General features: G+C 45.1%; 1 protein-coding gene across 1 annotated transcript; it reads left to right on the forward strand.

The window, feature by feature from the left end:
- The first annotated feature begins 355 nt into the window (after positions 1-355).
- On the forward strand, positions 356-17,653 carry SLC66A3 (solute carrier family 66 member 3). Its single transcript, XM_075338771.1, has 7 exons — positions 356-611; positions 6,183-6,265; positions 8,222-8,291; positions 8,894-8,951; positions 12,231-12,351; positions 12,622-12,663; positions 16,910-17,653. Exons 1-7 carry the CDS (start codon positions 463-465, stop codon positions 17,008-17,010), a joined length of 624 nt encoding a protein of 207 aa, XP_075194886.1. The 5' UTR covers positions 356-462; the 3' UTR covers positions 17,011-17,653.
- Positions 17,654-20,593: the final 2,940 nt, after the last annotated feature.

Raw genomic sequence — 20,593 nt, forward strand, 5'->3', positions numbered from 1 at the left:
CCTTCTATGTCCCTTCCTTCTCCAATATAATGATGGCGCATCCCAGCGAAAGTCTGCACTGACAGGTGTCCTATTTTACAAGAATGGGCAGGTCTGACCCATCTATGGTTAGGAGGTACAGGGCACATCTGCCACCATCTACCATACACTTACATACTCTCTGGTGGTACCCTCGTTGTACTAGCTCACATGCTCCCCTACACTGAGGCATTGGGGTCCCCCAGTGATACAAATATGGGGTAGTAGTGGTGTGAACAGAGACTGATAACACAGCAGCTTTCCCGTCTCCACACACAGCTCTGCTGCAGCTTCTCCTCAGCTCTCTCATCCTCATTGTTATTGCAGGGAGGAGCCGGCATTTCCCTCCCATCTGTGACATTGAGGAAGAGGAAATGACTGAGCTCTTCACTGACTTCAAGTTTTAAACTTAGCCCCTTCCTCCCCCTGAGCTGAGGGAACAACATGGAGCTGAGCACGGAGATACTAGTGTTCGCCAACTGGAGCACCCTGGTGGTGTGCATGGTGCTGAAGTTCCCCCAGATCCTGGCAGTCATGGCATCCAAGTCTGCAGAGGGACTGAGCCTGGGCAGTCTTCTGCTGGAAGTGACAGGGTAAGGTGGGCAGTCAGTGTGCTGCTGGAGGGGACAGGGTAAGGTGGGCAGTCAGTGTGCTGCTGGAGGGGACAGGGTAAGGTGGGCAGTCAGTGTGCTGCCGGAGGTGACCGGGTAAGGTGGGCAGACATGGTGCTGCTGGAGGGGACAGGGTAAGGTGGGCAGACATGGTGCTGCTGGAGGTGACAGGGTAAGGTGGGCAGTCAGTGTGCTGCTGGAGGGGACAGGGTAAGGTGGGCAGTCAGTGTGCTGCTGGAGGGGACAGGGTAAGGTAGGCAGTCAGTGTGCTGCTGCTGGAGGTGACAGGGTAAGGTGGGCAGTCAGTGTGCTGCTGGAGGGGACAGGGTAAGGTGGGCAGTCAGTGTGCTGCTGGAGGTGACAGGGTAAGGTGGGCAGTCAGTGTGCTGCTGGAGGGGACAGGGTAAGGTGGGCAGTCAGTGTGCTGCTGGAGGGGACAGGGTAAGGTGGGCAGTCAGTGTGCTGCCGGAGGGGACAGGGTAAGGTGGGCAGTCAGTGTGCTGCCGGAGGGGACAGGGTAAGGTGGGCAGTCAGTGTGCTGCCGGAGGGGACAGGGTAAGGTGGGCAGTCAGTGTGCTGCTGGAGGTGACAGGGTAAGGTGGGCAGTCAGTGTGCTGCTGGAGGTGACAGGGTAAGGTGGGCAGTCAGTGTGCTGCTGGAGGTGACAGGGTAAGGTGGGCAGTCAGTGTGCTGCTGGAGGGGACAGGGTAAGGTGGGCAGTCAGTGTGCTGCTGGAGGGGACAGGGTAAGGTGGGCAGTCAGTGTGCTGCTGGAGGGGACAGGGTAAGGTGGGCAGTCAGTGTGCTGCTGGATGGGACAGGGTAAGGTGGGCAGTCAGTGTGCTGCTGGGGGTGACAGGGTAAGGTGGGCAGCCAGTGTGCTGCTGGGGGTGACAGGGTAAGGTGGGCAGTCAGTGTGCTGCTGCCGGAGGGGACAGGGTAAGGTGGGCAGTCAGTGTGCTGCTGCTGGAGGGGACAGGGTAAGGTGGGCAGTCAGTGTGCTGCTGCTGGAGGGGACAGGGCAAGGTGGGCAGTCAGTGTGCTGCTGCTGGAGGGGACAGGGTAAGGTGGGCAGTCAGTGTGCTGCTGCCAGAGGGGACAGGGTAAGGTGGACAGTCAGTGTGCTGCTGGAGGGGACAGGGTAAGGTGGGCAGTCAGTGTGCTGCTGGGGGTGACAGGGTAAGGTGGGCAGTCAGTGTGCTGCTGCTGGGGGTGACAGGGTAAGGTGGGCAGTCAGTGTGCTGCTGCTGGGGGTGACAGGGTAAGGTGGGCAGTCAGTGTGCTGCTGCTGGGGGTGACAGGGTAAGGTGGGCAGTCAGTGTGCTGCTGCTGGGGGTGACAGGGTAAGGTGGGCAGTCAGTGTGCTGCTGCTGGGGGTGACAGGGTAAGGTGGGCAGTCAGTGTGCTGCTGCTGGGGGTGACAGGGTAAGGTGGGCAGTCAGTGTGCTGCTGCTGGGGGTGACAGGGTAAGGTGGGCAGTCTGTGCTTTATGCACTGATCTCATTAACCCTTTATGCTTTGTGGTCTGCTTTCATTAATGCTTTATGTTCTGTAAAAGGACTAGATGAAGAGCCGACTGCTAAAACAGTCTATGGGTGCAGAGAGTTAAACATCAAGAGTTAATAATTCAATTTGCCTTGTGTTTTTGGAGGGTTTTTTGCAGCTGAAGCCTTACATTTTATAGGTTTGTGCGACTTTTATTTCCAAAAAATCCATTATAGTTACAATTTTTAAAGCCCATTTTCTATTATGCACTGATGCTGTTAACTCTTTATGTGCACCACTACCATTAAGGGTGCGTGCCCACAATCAGTATTTGCAGCGGTTTGAACGCAGCATATGTCAGCTGTGTCCAAAACGCTGTGTTGTACAGTACAAGCACAGTGCATGGATTCCTAGAAATCCCGTGCCCACTGTGCTTGTTTTTTCTGCAGCGAGTCCAGATCATGGGCACATACCCTAACACTTTTTGCTCCTTGCACTGATCTCGTTAACGTATTATGCTTCTTGCACTACTCCCATTAGCGCTTTTTCATTACCACTCCCATTTACTACTGATGCTCCAGTTAAATCTTTTTCTTGCGCTGATTTTGGTAACTTTTTATTCTTCATGCACTGCCCTAACTCTTTATCCTGCTTACATTGCACACATTGAAGCCCCCAAAGTCATTGTTTTTGTCGTTTCTTCCCTTACATTTAGCTCCAAAGATTAAAAATGGACTATTGGAATATTAAAAAGTCCATTATTGTTATAATTTTTAGGGTTAAAACCCTTAAAGGGAACCTGTCACCTAGAATATGCGTTCTGACCTATCAGCAGACCCATGTGAGGCCTAATTACACCTCCCTACCCATCCCTGTGCTGTAAAATTGTATAATATGAAAGTAATAAACGTTTTATTTCCTTCATATCTCGTATGTAAATAGCAGGGAATGTGGACACAGGCAGCGCCTTGCCCTATGGACGTCTGCATATTTCCGTGGTATCACGCCCCTGTGGGTGTGATACCATGAAGCGACGTCCCCGTCTCTCATTCTATTCTGCGTGCATTGCGGCAGGCTTCTCTTCCAGGTGTTCACGCGCCGGCTTCAGATGTGCACTGCGCATGCGCAGTGCGCGTCTGAAACTGACAAGGAGAACCCGGAAGAGAAGCCTGCCGCAATGCTCGCAGGATAGAATGAGCGACGGGGACGTCGCTCCATGGTATCACGCCCACAGGGGCGTGATACCACGGAAATATGCAGACGTCCATAGGGCAAGCCGCCGCCCCTGTGTCCACATTCCCTGCTATTTACATACGAGATATGAAGGTAATAAAACGTTTTTTTATTACTTTCATATTATACAATTTTACAGCACAGGGATGGGTAGGGAGGTGTAATTAGGGCACACATGCGTCTGCTGATAGGTCAGAACGCATATTCTAGGTGACAGGTTCCCTTTAAAATGTTGCATTTTAGTCTTCAGGTCCAACAAACCCTACAAACATTTCCTCCAGTTCAGTTATTGACTTTCTGCACCCAGCTCTTCATCCAGTCCTATTACTAGGGTTGTCTAGGTCTACTCAAAAGATAGGTGATAACTTTATATCACCACCAATCTAAAAGCTATCCTCATTAACATGCAGGGGCAGTGCTATGCTCGAGATACGCTCCATTCCTTCCCTATGGAGCTGCTGAGGCTGCCCTCAACTTTTTCCCGCAATCCCATGGAGAATGCCTGCATTGCCGCTCTATTCCAACAAGGATAAAAGTGCTCTTTTCTGACAATCAGTACAGGTCTGAGCAGTTGGACCCCCACCGATCCTAAAAAGGGGTCATAACTTGATCACTTAACACATTAATTAACCCATTATGCTCCTGTTATGGAGTATATAACCGCGATTAATTCTGCATATACAGCATTCAATATCCGGGACAGAGGAGGCAGGGCGCTATATCAGTGTTGTTATCTTTTAGTGAATGCCTTGTGTAGTTTTTGGGTGTGTATTCGGTTTTCTGTCCAGGCAGGTAACTGTGCACTATACACGTCACACACGGTGTGCACCACATTCTTCGCTCTAAAAAGGAATGTTCACTATTCATTTATCCCTTGTAGCAGAATTTGATGCCGGAGAATCCCTTTAGGTTAAATTTCTCTTTAAGATTAATAAATATTTTTATATGTAATGAATATACTGACATTATATGATAAGAAGGGATTATGACGCTGCATCTCCACCAAACCTTTCCATAGACAGTCGGTATAGTGTGAAAACACTTTCTTTCCATCACTAAATAATTGTTTCTGGGCGTCAAAATAAATTTTGCAGACTTGTGGCCCCCTAATACACTCGTGCCTGGATGCAACTGCAATCACTGTGCCTCTCAATGTTGAAGAAAATGTATTGGAGCACTTGAATAGGCAGGATATGCCATTATTTTATGGGTGATGGGCAGACCTTTGAGGCTCTCATTATGGTCGGAGTCCTACTTGCGAGTGAAGCGCATCACAACACCCAGCACGGCCGCACACTCCTGACAGGAGCGGGTCGGCTGCATGTATTCCTATGCAGCTGAGTTGTGAGTGTGCGGCCATGCCGGGTGATGTGATGCGGGACGCGCATGAGTCATTCGCAAGTGTGACTCCAGACTAATCAGGAGAATACAGACCCTTTAGTGTCTTCTCCAGGTCACCAGCTTTACAGGTAAACTGCAACTGGCTTCATTAAGCCCCTCTAGATATGTGACGTCCATGTATGTCACGCGTTGGGGACTGGTGTATGGAGCGGGCTTATATATGCATATATGTTTTACAGCCAGCAGCTGCCACGAACAGCAGCGACTGGCACTAGCTCCGATCACTGCTGTTTGACCACTGAAATGCTGCTATCTGTCTGGGATAGCATTGCCAAGGCAGCCGAGACAATCTTCTTCTATATATACTGCTTAAAAAAGTAAAAAAAATAAATAAAATACACACATATGTATGTTGTATGTACAGTATGTATGTATGTATGTGTGTGTGTTCAAAGCACTTCCATTTTTCCAATTCAAAAATAAAGTAATAATAAAAAAAAAATTATCATCTCATTTGTAAAAGTCCAAACTATAAAAATATAAAATTAATTAACATGTACAGTGACAATCGCAAAAAAATAATTTTTTACAATTTTTTTTTTTTTTGTATTTTTTTTAACCAAGATATGGAAAAAAAAAAGTTTGTCACCCCAATAATCTCTGACCTGGACAATTATAATACCTGGTTAATTTTATACCGAAGAATAAACACCATAGGGCTATGTGCACACCCTGCAGATTTGGTGCAGAAACTTTCCACATCAAATCTGCCCCTTCTGGCACAGAAACGCACCAAAAACGCATTTTGGTGCATATTTTATTTATTTATTTATTTTTTTCAGTGAAGTCAGTGGCTGGAAGGGCGGAAAAATGCCCCAACAATTGACATGTTGCAGATTTTTTATTTTTTTTCCTGCATCAAAATCTGCAAGTAAATAATGACGCAACGTTGACGCAGCTCTTCAGAAGTCTCATAGACTTTGGCTTCAGGAGAGGCATGCAGATTTTTGGAACAAAACAAAACAACAAAAAACGCACCTAAAAAACGCGTCAAAAACCGCAGGGTGTGCTCAAGGCCTAAAAATGATACCAAAAATAGCAACTTTATGTCGCCGCCCTTGGAATTGTTTTCCAGTTCATTTCATGATATAATTAATGGGATCTTTTAAAATTACAACTTGTCCCAAAAAAAAATAAGTTGATGAAAAAAAAAATATGTATAGCTCTTGTAAAAAGGGGGATGGGAGGGACTAAAGGTCACAAATGAAAAATCATCCGGTCAGGAAGAGAGTAACGTGAATAGGGTCAACTGCACTTGGAGAAGTAAAGAAAAAGGAGCCCCTGTATTCTCAGGATCGACGGGGTCCTCAGGTCCCAGGGGTCATAAAGTGATGTCATTTCATGAGATAGGAGAAACCCTTTAAATTTAAGATAATTCAGCAGAAAATGTTATTTGCGTCTGACGTGCACGTGTTTAATAAGTGTCTCTCTTTAGGTTCCTTGTATTTCTGAGGTACCAAATGTACTATGACTACCCAATGGAGACCTATCTCGAATATCCAATCCTCATAGCACAAGGTAAGGGATATGTTAAAGACAACCTGTCAGGTCCCTTATGCCCTCCAAGCCGGCATTTACCTTTGCATGTCCAAATTTCCTTCCTAATCAGCCCTGTATAACATCATTCTCTAAAATAATACTTAAGAAAAAACAGGTAATAAATGTTTTTTTTATATTCCAATTAGACCTGTGACTATTTGGCCCTTGTTCCATGTTTTCATGCCCCTGTGGACAAAGTAACATGATTTTCAAGAGTCACCACCAGTTCCTGGAAATCTCGTGCATGCTCATGGCTCCTTCTGGCCATATGAGTGGACCTCAGAAGCTGGGTATACGCTTCCCAGGTTCAGAGGGCGCGCGGTGTATGGTCGGAAGTGCAGAAGACTTCTGTTAATGCACAGTGCGCCTTCTGAATGATTATGATGCAACTGAATGTGGACATGTTCATATTCTATAGATGGAGGGTGGGTTTGAGAGACCAGTATTGATGAGCGGGCACTGCCATGCATGGGTGATCGGTACTTGTAACGACTAGTGATGAGCGAGCACTACCATGCTTGGGTGATCGGTACTCATAACAACTAGTGATGAGCAGGCAATGTCATGCTCTGTACTCGTAACGACTAGTGATGGGCCGGCATTGCCATGCTGGGTGCTCGGTACTCATACCGACTAGTGGTGATCAAGTACTACAACGCTTGGCTGCTTGGTACTCGTAACGACTAGTGGTGAGCTAGCATTGCCATGCTGGGGTGCTCGGTACTCATAATGACTAGTGGTGAGCGGGTACTACCATGCTTGGCACTCATAACAACTAGTGATTGAGCAGGCACTATCCTGCTCGGGTGCTCAGTACTCGTAATGTGCAGTTGGACATTGATGGGCGCGGCTCATTTACCGAATTTAATGGCAGTCAATGAAGCATTATCCTGAGAAATCTCCTTGAAAAATGTTCGATTTCTCAACTGACCTTCATTATACTCGGGTACTCGAGTCATGCCCATCAGAGCATCCAACTGCTCGTTATGAGTACCAGAGCATGGTGGTGCTCGATGATCACTAGTTGCGAGTACCGAGCACCTGAGTATGGTAGTGCCCGCTCATCATTAGTCATTACAAGTACCGAGCATGGTAGTGCCTGCTCATCACTAGAGACCAGTAATTTCCATTGGTGACCTCACCTCATTAATAACACTGACAACATGTAATAAATACAGTATTGATCTTAGTGTGGCGCCAAAACTTTCATGCTGCCCGGTCAGTGTCGCACTGTTTCTCTTCTGTGACTGGCTTCTTCTGTCTGGCATCTGGTGTTTACTAGATCACTCATGACTAGTGTTGAGCGGACCTGAACTGTAAAAGTCCGGATCCGTGCGGTTTCAGCGTCCGATCCTGGTCCGACCAGGACCTGGGAATCTGGCTGCACGATCCTCTCCCCTCTCCATTGACATACATAGGTCCGGATCAGATCCGGACCTCTTTGACAACCTGCTACGGATCCGCCGGATCCGGATTATTAGCAGTCCGCTCAACTCTACTCATGACGTTGTTGGGCCCAGTGACTAGGACTCATGCGACATCACATCCATGGGACCTAACAAACGCCAGAGGCGCTCAGTATCCCGAGCTGAGGATGTCGGTGGAGAATTGAAGACTTCCTTGCTCTGGATGCTACAGAGAACCCGACTAAATGTCTGACCAGGGGAGCACAAATATTTATTTGACATGAATAATTAATTATGCAGGTTATTAAAGGAGTTTTCTGGGTTGGAAAAGAATAAATAATTTATTTTTTTAAAAAAAAAAACAACTTAATTTTTCGTGGTGTTCTAGTGGCAGAGCAGGACATCCTACTGGGGAGGTCAGAACGAGATTTCTGCTCCGGGTGAAAGATTCAGACTGCAGCAGTGACATGGTGTGCGCGGTTCCCTGTTCTCTGTGATGTCATTCCTCGTACCATCTTGTGTATTGCAGATGTGGTGCTTCTAATATTCATCCTGTTCTACAGTGGCAGTATGAGTAGCGCCTTGCCTTACATCGGGATGTATCCTTCCTAATATTGGCTGTGGTCACATGGACGGGCAGATCACAGCACTTCTCCATCACCACCTCTTATAATCCTGATGACGCCCTAGAAATCTCTTACCTCACTTAGACTGTGATCACACATTTAGGATTTGACAAATTAGTGTGAATTTATCATATAATCAGCAGCGGAAATAAGACACTGAAACTGCGATTTCTGCCACAGACATGTCGGCGGATACAAATATGGACTAACTCCATTGTTTTTCAGTCCAAGGCCATTGTTCCTCTGTATTAGCGGATTGTCTGTGGGAGAAATGTGCAGCCTCCAGGTTTATATTCTGGGGCCGATGGATGGGAGCCCTGCGACCTGACCCCCCTACTGCCAGCATGCTTGGCTTCTCTTTTGGATAGCCAGCCTGGTGCAAAGTGCTTCACCCCTCGACGATGACGTCGTCCAAACTTGCAATCAATAGAGCTGACAGGTAGGGTGCGGGTCACGAGGCTTCCGTTCATTGGCCACGGACTGACTTGGATTGATTTGCTCTCTAGTCTCTATATTAATACACATGACCATGCGTTTCACCAAACTATTGTTTTCATGACTTAACTACAGATTAGGCTTTTCGGTCTCTGGAACGTATTGGTTCTCAAGAAATGGATAATAGACGTAGCCCTGGTGAGTACAATACACATCCCTGGAGTTCCCAATACAGGATTTGTCCTAGATGTCAGGGAGATGCACGTCCCACCTCTCATTTTCTGAGCCACAATGCTCAGCTGTTTTGGCTCCTATAATGAATGTGGAGATGTGCACCTGTGGCCTCGTCTACATCTACTTTTTTTAAGGCATTAAAGGGAACCTGCTAAGTCCAATATGCACCCAGAACCACCAGCAGTTCTGGGTGCATATTGCTGAACCCTGCTTAACCGTTCCAGTATACACTAGCATAGATAAAGGGATCTTTAGAAAAAGTATTTCTAAAGATCTTTTATTGTATGCTAATGAGTGATGGGACTAGCCCTCTGGGCATTAGTTGCCTTGCCAGTCGCCCTCATTAGCATGGGTGTGCTAAAATGCTAATGAATGCGCAGTGTTAGAAGATGATCTCACTCACCTCTCCACTGCCATCGCCGCCTGACGCTGGATTTCGGGATTTCTGCCCAGTGCACATGACCCCGGAGTTTCAGTCATGCGCACTACTTCAGTTTGAAGCCAGGACACGTACACCCGGCTTTATAGTGCGCATGACCCAAACTCCGGGGTCATGCGCACTGAGCCCCGTCGGGCAGTAATGGCAGCAGAGAGGTGAGTGAGATTATCTTGTGACCATGCACATTCATTAGCATGTTAGCACACCCACAGGGGTGTACTTACATGCTAATGGGGGCTACTGGCCGGGGAACTAACGTCCAGGGGACTAGTCCCCGTGCTCATTAGCATAAGATAAAAGATCTTTAGAAATACTTTTTCTAAGGGCTCTTCTCCACTTGCGATTTCTATGTGCGAGTGTGATCAGATAGAAAATCGGATCTCACTCGCACCAGTGTTAATCAATGACGCCGTGTCCTCGTGCTAAATGTTTTACGGTACCTCTCGCGCTCTCGGTGAAATCGCAGCATGCTGTGATTTCACCGAGTCTCAGCTCTCGCACCCCCATGCAATCCTATGGGAGCAAGAAAAAAAATCAGAATCCGGGTGGCATGCGCATGTCATACAGATGGCATACGCATGTCACACGGATCCTTGACACTTGCATACCGTGTCAGACTGGCTACCGGAGGAATCTCCAGTAATACCAGGCCTGGCCGCGGTTACATGCACTGCACTCCGGAGCTGTCACCTGAGCTCTAGAGTGCAGCCTGAACAGCGAGCGCCGAGTATATGATTCCCCGACGATTGCTGTTCAGTTCAGCACAGCTGCAGACAGACCGGGCTGATCTCTGGTGCTCCGGGGTTCAGTGCAGGTAACCGCGGCCAGGCCTGGTATTACTGGAGATTCCTCCGGTAGCCAGTCTGACACGGTATGCATAAACACTCACATAGCACCCGCATGACGCTCGCATGTCATACGGATGAGGAAAAAAACACACACCGTACGCAGACCACACGCAGATCATACACAGGACGCTCGACTCACATTTGTAGCTGAGTGTCGCTGTGAATTTGTAAACGCAAGTGGAGAAGAGCCTTAAAGATCTCTTTATCTATGCTACTAGCTACAGGGACGGTTAGGCAGGGATTAGCACTATGTACCCAGAACTGCTCGTGGTTCTGGGTGCATATTGGACCTGACAGGTTCCCTTTAAAGCGTTGTTCTCATCTTTTTTTTGTTCAAGAGCGCACCGCTCCCCAGCCTCCCTGCTTGCCTGGGGGCGGTGCTGTCCTGAATATTGGCAGCTCAGACCAGCAGCATGGCTGAGCCGCTGGCCACAGACTGTGTATGTTCTACCATACTACAACAGAAGAAGCTTTAACCCCACCACCTCGAGGGAACACAGGTTGACTGAAGCTGCCCAGATCTACCAATGCAGCCAGCTTCAGAGCAGCTTCCTTGCCTAGGAGCTTGTAAACGTGCTTGGTAATCGAGGCACTGAGCCGTAAACTGTAGAATTTTATTAGAGGCAGATTTCAAAGTTTCTAGTTTTTTCCATTGTGATGGGGAAAAAAAACTTGTATTAACCTGCGCTGACATCAAGAAGATGAAGTTGTGTGGTTTAAAGATGGCTTTTATTTAGATGCTTGTTTAAAGTCCTGATAAAGAAGTCGGAGATTTTGAAACATGTAGACGCAATAAACAGCCATCATTTCGCCACTTGATTCCATCTTCTTGGCGGCTGCGCAGGTCATTACACGTTTTGACCGATCACCCGTCTCATGGAGCTGCACCAGCCTTAATTTTACATGCCAGTCTTTTGCACCCTATGGTGAGCACATAGGACAGCACTCTGACCTGTATACACAGACACAACCCATTGTGCATTTGGATTTCAGCTCTTGGGGGTTTTTTCAAGCACTTTGCAATTTTTCCAATTTAACCAGATGAGACAGCCCCTTTATTTCACAGTATTATTGGTCATGGTGTGGATTTTTGGGTAAGGAAGAAATTGATAGTTTAGTAAGAGGAGAATCAACACCAAAAAAGATTATATATATTTTAGGAAGAAATCCGCAATAGAATTATAAATCACCAAAAAAGGAAAAGAATCAATATAAAAATAATTTTCATTGGTTATAAAATATAAAAATATACACAGGATGTCTCAGGAAAGCAAGCCCCACAGAAGGGGTTAGAAAAAATAGATCTTAATATGTTGGGAACACCATAATTTCACATAACAAATATCAGCCCGTATGAAAAATAGTAATGGTATATACATGTAGCTATAGCAATATATAAGAACACAAGTGTGCTATAATAATGAAAACCTAAAACAAGGAATAGCAAAGTAACAACCAATATACCTACGGGGTATGACAAAGATTAAAGAGCTGTCCCACACCCTCTCCGACGCACTCCTGGAAAAAGCGCTACACAGCGCGAAACGTGCGTCGGAGAGGGTGTGGGACAGCTCTTTAATCTTTGTCATACCCCGTAGGTATATTGGTTGTTACTTTGCTTTTCCTTGTTTTAGGTTTTCATTATTATAGCACACTTGTGTTCTTATATATTGCTATAGCTACATGTATATACCATTACTATTTTTCATACGGGCTGATATTTATTATGTGAAATTATGGTGTTCCCAACATTATATTTAGATCTATTTTTTCTAACCCCTTCTGTGGGGCTTGCTTTCCTGAGACATCCTGTGTATATTTTTATATTTTATAACCAATGAAAATTTATTTTTATATTAATTCTTTTCCTTTTTTGGTGATTTTAGTAAGAGGAGGCCACGTGTATTAGCATCTTATATTTTTTGAGAAATATATTTTTTTATACCTGTTTTGCAGAATTTATGTACTTTGATCAGTGCATCAAGCAAGTTTCTGCAGCTGCAGCATATATGGCGCACGCAGGACTCTGGCCAAGCAAGTGCACTGACGTGGGCCATGGCGACATATACCTGTGCTAGTAGGTCACTTTGTTTTCTTTTTTTGGTGGATATGACGGGAATACTATTCTTTACTATCCCTGATTGTAAGCAAATAAGTGTGGATGGGACAGTGATTGCTGGAGTGTCACCGCCCTGTGCCGGCAGATCCGTGCTCACAACAACCAGCACCGGAGGTCTGAACATTTACTAGATACCAGATGACCCCTGAACCATTACATATATGTGGTAGAAATATTCTACATGTGTTTCTATATTCTTTGTTCATGGCTTTAAATCTTTATTTGCAGCACGGATATTTACCACATTGATGACGACTGGGGACATTGCAGGTATGTCACAAAGCAGAGGGACGGTACAATGGTAAAGAAAGCAGAAAATATACTGAATGCATTGGATTATTGCACTGACGAACATAAGAACAAAATCTAATAGTTTTTTTTTCATGCCACTGATATATACTGCTTAAAAAAAGAAAGGGAACACTTAAACAACAAAATAGTATTTTAGTGTTCCCTTTATTTTTTTGAGCAGTATATATCCTCAAAAATTAGCATTGCTGCTCCAGTGATGGGCGCTGCTAATCATTGTGGGGGAACTGAATGTACTTGATAAAGATAGGGCTCTGGCGGAGGATTTTTGTGTTAGCACTAGGGATGATCGAATATCACAAATATTTGGCAATATTCGGCTTCGCGAATATTCGACTAATAGGTCGCCGCTATGCGAATATTCATTGTGCAATGTAAGTCTATGGAAAGCCCGAATAGTTGCTATTTGCCAACTAGTCGGATTCCCGTATACTTATATTGCACATCGAATATTCGCAAATAGTCGAATAGCGGCGACCTATTTGTCGAATATTTGAGGTATTCGATCATCCCAAGTTAGCATGAAACCACCAAGCTGATGCATAAAAATATAGTTGATAACCAATGGAGAAAAAATATTGGATGGCACACACCATTGTATAAAATTCTTCCTTATTGTGTTAAAACATAGCCGGTGTGACCACGGATGCAGCTAAATGTGGGATGATGGCTGTTTTGCGCTGAACATGCTTCAACAGGTCCTGGCTCTTGTTGAAGCGCACTCAAGGTGAAACGGCCGTCGTCTCACATTGCACCCGCATCCGTGGTCACACCGGCTGTTTTTTAATGGTGAGTGCCATCCAATATTTTTTTTTTTGTGGACTTTGTTATGTGTTGGACTTTGAGGATAATGCCAAGGCATGGCATCTTTCTATTATGTGACCTAGTATGGTTTATTTGAACTGTTAATAAACCATATGGTCTGTTAAAGAGACAAATTGTTCCGGTGTGCGTTAATCCCGATACCTGATGTGTGGCCCCCATACACTCGGGGCCCACATCGTTACACATTATATATATATATATATATATATATATATATATGTATTTATTTATTTAATACATTCCTGAGATAAAAAATAATGAAATACACCTTAGTAATACACCGGTATTAGCAAAGCCCGGCACCTCCACCTCTGGTTTGTGTTCTACACAGCAGTGCGTTTTCTGTGGATGCACATGAGCAGAGCTGCCGATGAAGGGGGCTGGCTGACGGCTCATTTCAAAGTATACACCAACCTCCTTCTTTGTCAAGGCTGAGACATAGATAAGGTACATACTGGGTGTAAAGGGGTCTGACTTAGCCACTCAAATAAACCAGCCCCTTCACACACAGCAGTGATGACTTACAATGGACATCTCCAATTAAAGACGTCCAGTACTACGTTATTGATGTGCTATCTATAAGGTGGGGGTTGAACACACCGCACTCCCAATAATCAGATATTACTGGCTCTGGCATCGGCTGGATGTAGACAGTGTAGTAAACTAGATCAGCACAGCCCGTGTCCTGCATAGTGGATATTACAAAGTCCTACAGATCAGCTCCTAATGAAGTGAATGGGATCGAAGGCGCAGTACTTGGAAATGACAATTACATAGTCTTCCTGGGTCAGAAAACACGTGAATACTAGCACATGTGGAGTTGGTATATAGGTGGAGGATCAACGATGATACGGTGTATAGTAAAGCCACTGAATATGCTGCAACTATAATGCAGGAGGGAGGGATGATTAGTGGCTATCCTGCGCAGCCGGTCAATATCGATGCTCTTTATATTAAAAAAATATAAAAAATTGGTTTATTGATTCAACGCGTTTCGAAGCTGCATCACTTCTTCATGAAGAAAAGGAAAAACCACAAGGAGTCTTAATGGACATGATGTACCTAACAGTAGAGACACAGGCTGTGTGCACATGTTGTGTTTTTGATGCATTTTTGCCTGCAGATTTGTCACAACATTGCAAGCAAATCCTGGTCATAGCAAAGTCAACAGGAATCCTGAAGGGCTGTGCACAGGATCAGGATTTTCTCCTTGCAGATTTGGTGCAGAAAGTAATCTGCAACAGGTCAATTCTTTCTGCGTTTTTCAGCAATTAACTTCAAATTAAGTCAGTCAAAAATGCTGGAAAACGTGCGTTTTTCCTGCTAAGAGATACAGAAACGTTGCAGAAACTTCTGAAACATGAGCATATACCCTTAGGCCATGTGCCCACGGAGAACGTACTTGCGGACTTTTCTGTAGGTATTTCCGCAGGTTCACGCAGCAACTCCCTGGAATCATTGCTGCGGTATTTCTGCGGAATTGTTGCGGTAAACCTGCGTAAACAGTGCAGAATCCCTGCGGATTTCCCGCCCTGTATCTACATAGTGGAAAGGCAGGAATTCCGCAGATAATTCCACATGAATAAGAACATGTGCCCATGGGAGAAAGTTACTGCAGATTTTGCTGCGGAAAACTAATTTTCCAGATAAATCCACGGATTTACGCAAGTACAGACACTCCCCATGTTATTCTATGGGATTTGGGGAGTGCTGTATCAATACTGCGGATTTCCCGCAGCCACACGTAACTGCATTTCAATTATTCATGCGGAATTCCTGCAAATTTCCCGCCCTGTATCTCCATAGTGGAAAGGCAGGAATTCCGCATGAATAATTGACATGCAGTTACGTGTGGCTTGCCTTTCCTCTATGGAGATACAGGTACAGGGCGGGAATTCTGCACGAAATCCACACTGTTTCTGCAGGTTTACTGTAACCATACCGCATCAATGGATAGCTGCGGATTCCAGGGAGTTGCTGCGAGAACCTGCAGAAAGGTCCGCAAGTATGTTGTCCCATGGGCACATGGCCTAATTGACATGCAGTTATGTGCGGCTGCGGGAAATCCGCAGCATTTTTCACAGCTGCAAAAAACCGCAGCATTGATACACCACTCCTCAAATCCCATAGGATAACATGGGGAGTGTCTGTACTTGCGTAAACCCACGGATTTATCTAGAAAATCCGCTGGTTTTCCGCCGCAAAATCCGCAGTTACTTTCTCCCATGGGCACATGGCCTTAGAGACCGCCAGTGTTTTCATAGACAGGTGTCAAGCAAGTGGATGTCTTGAACTGCCAATGAGTAATGGGGGAAAATCATCATTTGGTAGGGAGTGTCTTATGCTAAAGGGCCGGGTCTTCAGACTATCATTTTACCATTTTATTGGGCATCAGATCTTCTATTATACCCTATAGACAAGTTTGATTTCAATTCTCCGCTCTGGAGTTGGTTCTGTCAGGTTTTCTGGGGAAGAGTGGCTTTTTGAGCACACCGCTCATCTTCCATTTTCCTCAGGCTGTTTTGCAACCGCTATGGATCCTGAGTAGAGATGAGCGAACCTGAGGTTCAGTGTTTACTGAACAATGTTTTCTGGATTTCCCTAGTATTGTACAGGAGATAATGCCATCAAATCCTGACAACCTGGTCTGTTGGATGGGCCTTGAGGAATGGAGTTGGTGAACACTGGTGTTAAGGCCGGGGCCACATGGGGGACCACTGCGATCCTCGCATGACACTCGGCTCACGCTGACAGCATAGCGGGAGCCAAGTGTCACTGCGACTGAGGTTCAATCGTGCGATCGGACCACAGCTGCGGGGGGTGCGGGCCGGCAGTGAGGAGAAGAGGGAGGGATTTATCTCTCTCAGTCTCTCCTCCGTTGCCGGCTATTGCCATTCTCGCTCTGCACTCGCAAACACCAGTGTAAGGCGAGTGCAGTGCGATTTTTCTCTCGCCCCATAGACTTGAATGGGTGCGAGGGGAAACGAGGATCGCATTGCACCCGCAGCAAGCTGCGATTGTTTTCTCGGTCTGATTAGGGCTGAGAAAATAATAGCTCATGGGTGCTGGCACATAGGCTAATATGGTCTGAGTGGAATGTGATGTTTTATCGCACTGCACTCGCTTCAATTTTCATGCCGTGTGTCTTAGGCCTAAAGGAAATGATACCACCTAGTTGTCTATTAATACATTTCCAGGAGGAGTAACAGAAGGATGGCACAACATAAATATCTACTAAAAGATATTCCGGAATATTTTTCAAGTGGAAACCAAAAAATTACTAAAATGGAAACCTAACGGGAGATGACGGGACATTTTTAGATGCTCCTATCTGATGTGGCCTACAGTAATGACTTTCTTTTCTCTTTTTTTCTTTTTTCAGTTCTTGTGCGGTTTATTGTGTTGCTGATTCTCAACTGCTGGGTCGCATTTGTCATCCTGAAGTACAGAAAGAAATCGGGTGGCAAGAAAAAGGAGGACTGAGGCGTCAAATGCACTTTAATGTATTGGGCACAAAATGTACGCAGCACTTCTGTCTGGGAATGACATAATCAGTTCTTATTTTTTGGTCATACACTGTACAAGTTGATATTTAACATGCAAGATTGTACATTTACCATCACGGTGTCCACATGTATACTATATACAGAGCAATCACTCATATAACTATTGCCTAAATATCCCCCCGATCACTCCTGGAGGGGAATACGGGACCGGAGAGCACCACCTGCTACATCGGACATCACACAGGCTCTATCCTGCCCCCCAAATATAATGATTAGTCTTGTACAGAGTGAAAATACGCTGCCGAGAGCCTGTTACTGCCAATTCTACTATGGAGACTCGCTGATGGATTTGTACAGAATTCACGACTGGACCCACATCTGGGTCACTCAGGAGTTTGGCGCAGGGGGACAGAATACACTCCTATAATTGCTACTCTACAGGGTTTGTCCATGTGGCAATGTTGTATTTTTTTTTGGGGGGGGGGGGAGGGTTGGAGTGGAGGTTGTTTTATTTTTTTTTTATTATGGTTAATGTCTTTGGTGTGGCTGCTTTATTCCTATTCTTTGTTACATATACTAACGGGAAATGTTTATACTGAAAAGTAAAATTTTGAGCTAAATTCCAGGTATTAAGAGTCTATGAGGGATGTGTCACATGTGCTGGGGAAACTGTACATCTAAGTTTGCGGAATTGCCCACTTTTGGTTAAAGGTCTTTTCTCCAGAAAAAGTTACAAAATTTGGGGGCATTTGAACACCAGTTTCCCAAAGAAAAGGCCGAGGAGGAGCCGGAAAAATTCAGCAAAAAAAGTTGAATGAATTTGGTGCACCTTCGCAGTAGTGTGCACCTTTCCAGGAATATTACTCCAGTCAGGGACTGGAATGACACTTATGGCATAAAGAACCCCAGCACTTTTGTTGAGTTTGATGGTCGGGGATAGCAGCACCCCTTCCCAGCTTCACTTGTTTTGGTAGAGCCACCTAAAATTGGTGGGAAAACGCTTTAAGTCGCAACAAATTTATGCGTAAGGTTTTCAAAGTGTTTTGCCAGCAGTTTTCTCTCAAACACTTTGATGAGACGGGACTGAAGACTTTGGCTATATTAGAAATACATGTCCTACACCACCAAACAGAAAATCACAGGACGCAGTTACATAAACTTGTTACAAGATCTATTATTCCCCCTTACGCCATTTCTCTATTAAAAATAAAATAAAAAATGAAATCATACATTAGTCCATGTTTGCACAAAAATTTAACTATTTGCCACTTTTTATTAAAAATAGATGGAACTTATTACACGGGGGACATTCTACGACATGACAGCTTTTACTAGAATTTGTCAGAGATTGGTCTGAATTGTAGTGCAATGATTTGGGGTTTTTTTTTCAGATGCACACATTACTTCATCCCTTTTAATAAACTTCACCCAACATGATACAGTTGTATAGATTTCCCCACAATGATGCAGATTTATCAAAACTGGTGCAAGGAAACTAATTCCAACCACTTTTGGGCTCCCATATATTTTGAAAAAGTTGCCCTCTAATTGCTTGCAATGTGTAACTCTTCCCCTTTGCCCCTGCACGAGGATTGATAAATCTGCCCCATGGTCACTCCCCCCCTTTGTATGTTAAGAGCCGTTGATGGTTCTTAATCTCGTGCAGTTCTGGTTTCTAATGCTACACAGGAAGGCAATGTGTAAATCATCTGTCAGCGCAGAATGACTGTTCAAACCAAGCACAGGTTCTCAGTGCATCAGGGCGGGGCCAAACGTTTAAGTGCACCTTTCCACCTGCTTGATTTACTTCTATCAAACCCCACCCCTTCTTTGATTGACAGCTCTGGCTTCATAGTCAAAGAAGGCTGGAGCGATAGAAAAAAGCAGGTGGGATGGTGCACTTATGTTTGGCCGCACCATGATGCACCGAGCACCTGTACTTGGTTTAAAAAGTTAATCGGTGCTGAAAGAGTCCCTGTTAGGCTGGAGTCACACTTGCGATTAACTCGCACGAGTGCAATGCGAGAAAATCTCGCATTACACTCGGACCAATGTTAATCAATGAGGCAGCTCAGATCCTCTATTTATTTTTTTTCTCAGTCCAAATCAGACTAAGTAAAAAATGACAGCATGCTGCATTTTGGTGAGTTTCTGGCGTGAATCTCTTCAATGTAAGTCTATGGGTGCGTGAAAAAAAAACGGATGGTACACGGACCATCCTAGTGACATCCGTTTTTCTCAATAGATTTCTATCATGTAGCAGAGAACACTGTAAATGCTCCTGTACATAACATTACATGAGTAGCAGCAGCTGAGGGAAAAAACTGATTGCACACTGATGAAATGTGAGAAGAAATCGTCCTACTTTCTGGCATGAGAATCAGACCGATTTTACACTCGCAAGTGTGACTCCAGCCTAAGTTGGCAGTTCCATGCAATTTCTCACCAATTTCTTTTCCATTGACAACCCCGGCAGAGATCGATTATCGAAGAGGAGGGTAGAGATGGCTGGAAAAAGAATATTAAGGTGGGACTGTGCACTGAATTGGTCGACTGTAACAAAGGTGAGGCGAGCTCCTGTGCTCTATTTTAAGTCATTACGTGTTCACAAACTAAAGTTTAAAGGGATTGTCCTATCAAGTCCATGGGTGCTGCATAGAGAGTGGTGGACCCCCTTGGCTGGAAAGTTGACAGCTGTGTAGGCATATCCAAGGCCAAGAAGTTCAGGTCAGGGCACCTGCAGGCATTGAAGTCGGTAACTACAGTAGACATCTAAATGATCACTCCAATGCAATTTGAAACCTTCCAATTCAAGGAATTCAAGAGTTCCGTATGTATAATTAGCAGGTTCTGGATAGGTCATTAACATATGCTACATGGGAGGGGATATTGATTGGCACTCTGTGCCAGCACCTACTACAAGAATGGAGACAAAGCAAGAAGACCCTTATCCTCCCAGCCGAAATAAGAACGTGACTTTTTTTGTTTTTGAGATCAAAACTTTTTATCTCTTTCATGTCAATAGGATTCCTTTTGACAGTCGTCTTCAAATGAAAGCTTCACTTGTAGCCTTAAAGGGGAGTCTGTCAGCAGGATTTAAAAAAAAAAAAAATAAAAATTATATAATATATATATATATTTTATTATTTATTATAGCACCATTTATTCCATGGCGCTTTACAAGTGAAAGAGGGTATACGTACAACAATCATTAACAGTACAAAACAGACTGGTACAGGAGGAGAGAGGACCCTGCCCGTGAGGGCTCACAGTCTACAGGGAATGGGTGATGGTACAATAGGTGAGGACAGAGCTGGTTGCGCAGTGGTGTACTGGACTGAGGGCTATTGTAGGTTGTAGGCTTGTTGGAAGAGGTGGGTCTTGAGGTTCCTCTTGAAGCTTTCCACGATAGGGCAGAGTCTGATATGCTGAGGTAGAGCGTTCCAGAGTATGGGGGAGGCACGGGAGAAATCTTTGTACGCGATTGTGGGAAGAGGAGATGAGAGGAGTAGAGAAGGAGATCTTGTGAGGATCTGAGGTTGCGTGCAGGTAGGTACCGG

Source organism: Anomaloglossus baeobatrachus, chromosome 3, assembly GCF_048569485.1.
Source record: "Anomaloglossus baeobatrachus isolate aAnoBae1 chromosome 3, aAnoBae1.hap1, whole genome shotgun sequence".
In the NCBI taxonomy this organism is placed as follows: domain Eukaryota; kingdom Metazoa; phylum Chordata; class Amphibia; order Anura; family Aromobatidae; genus Anomaloglossus; species Anomaloglossus baeobatrachus.

What these genes read in the sequence shown, in the direction of transcription:
- SLC66A3 (XM_075338771.1), top strand. Translation starts at nt 463, where the DNA reads ATGGAGCTGAGCACGGAGATACTAGTGTTCGCCAACTGGAGCACCCTG. An exon ending in GCCTTGCCTTACATCGGGAT is followed by an intron (nt 8,292 to 8,893) that starts GTATCCTTCCTA and finishes ACTACAGATTAG; the next exon opens with GCTTTTCGGTCTCTGGAACG. An exon ending in GACGACTGGGGACATTGCAG is followed by an intron (nt 12,664 to 16,909) that starts GTATGTCACAAA and finishes TTCTTTTTTCAG; the next exon opens with TTCTTGTGCGGTTTATTGTG.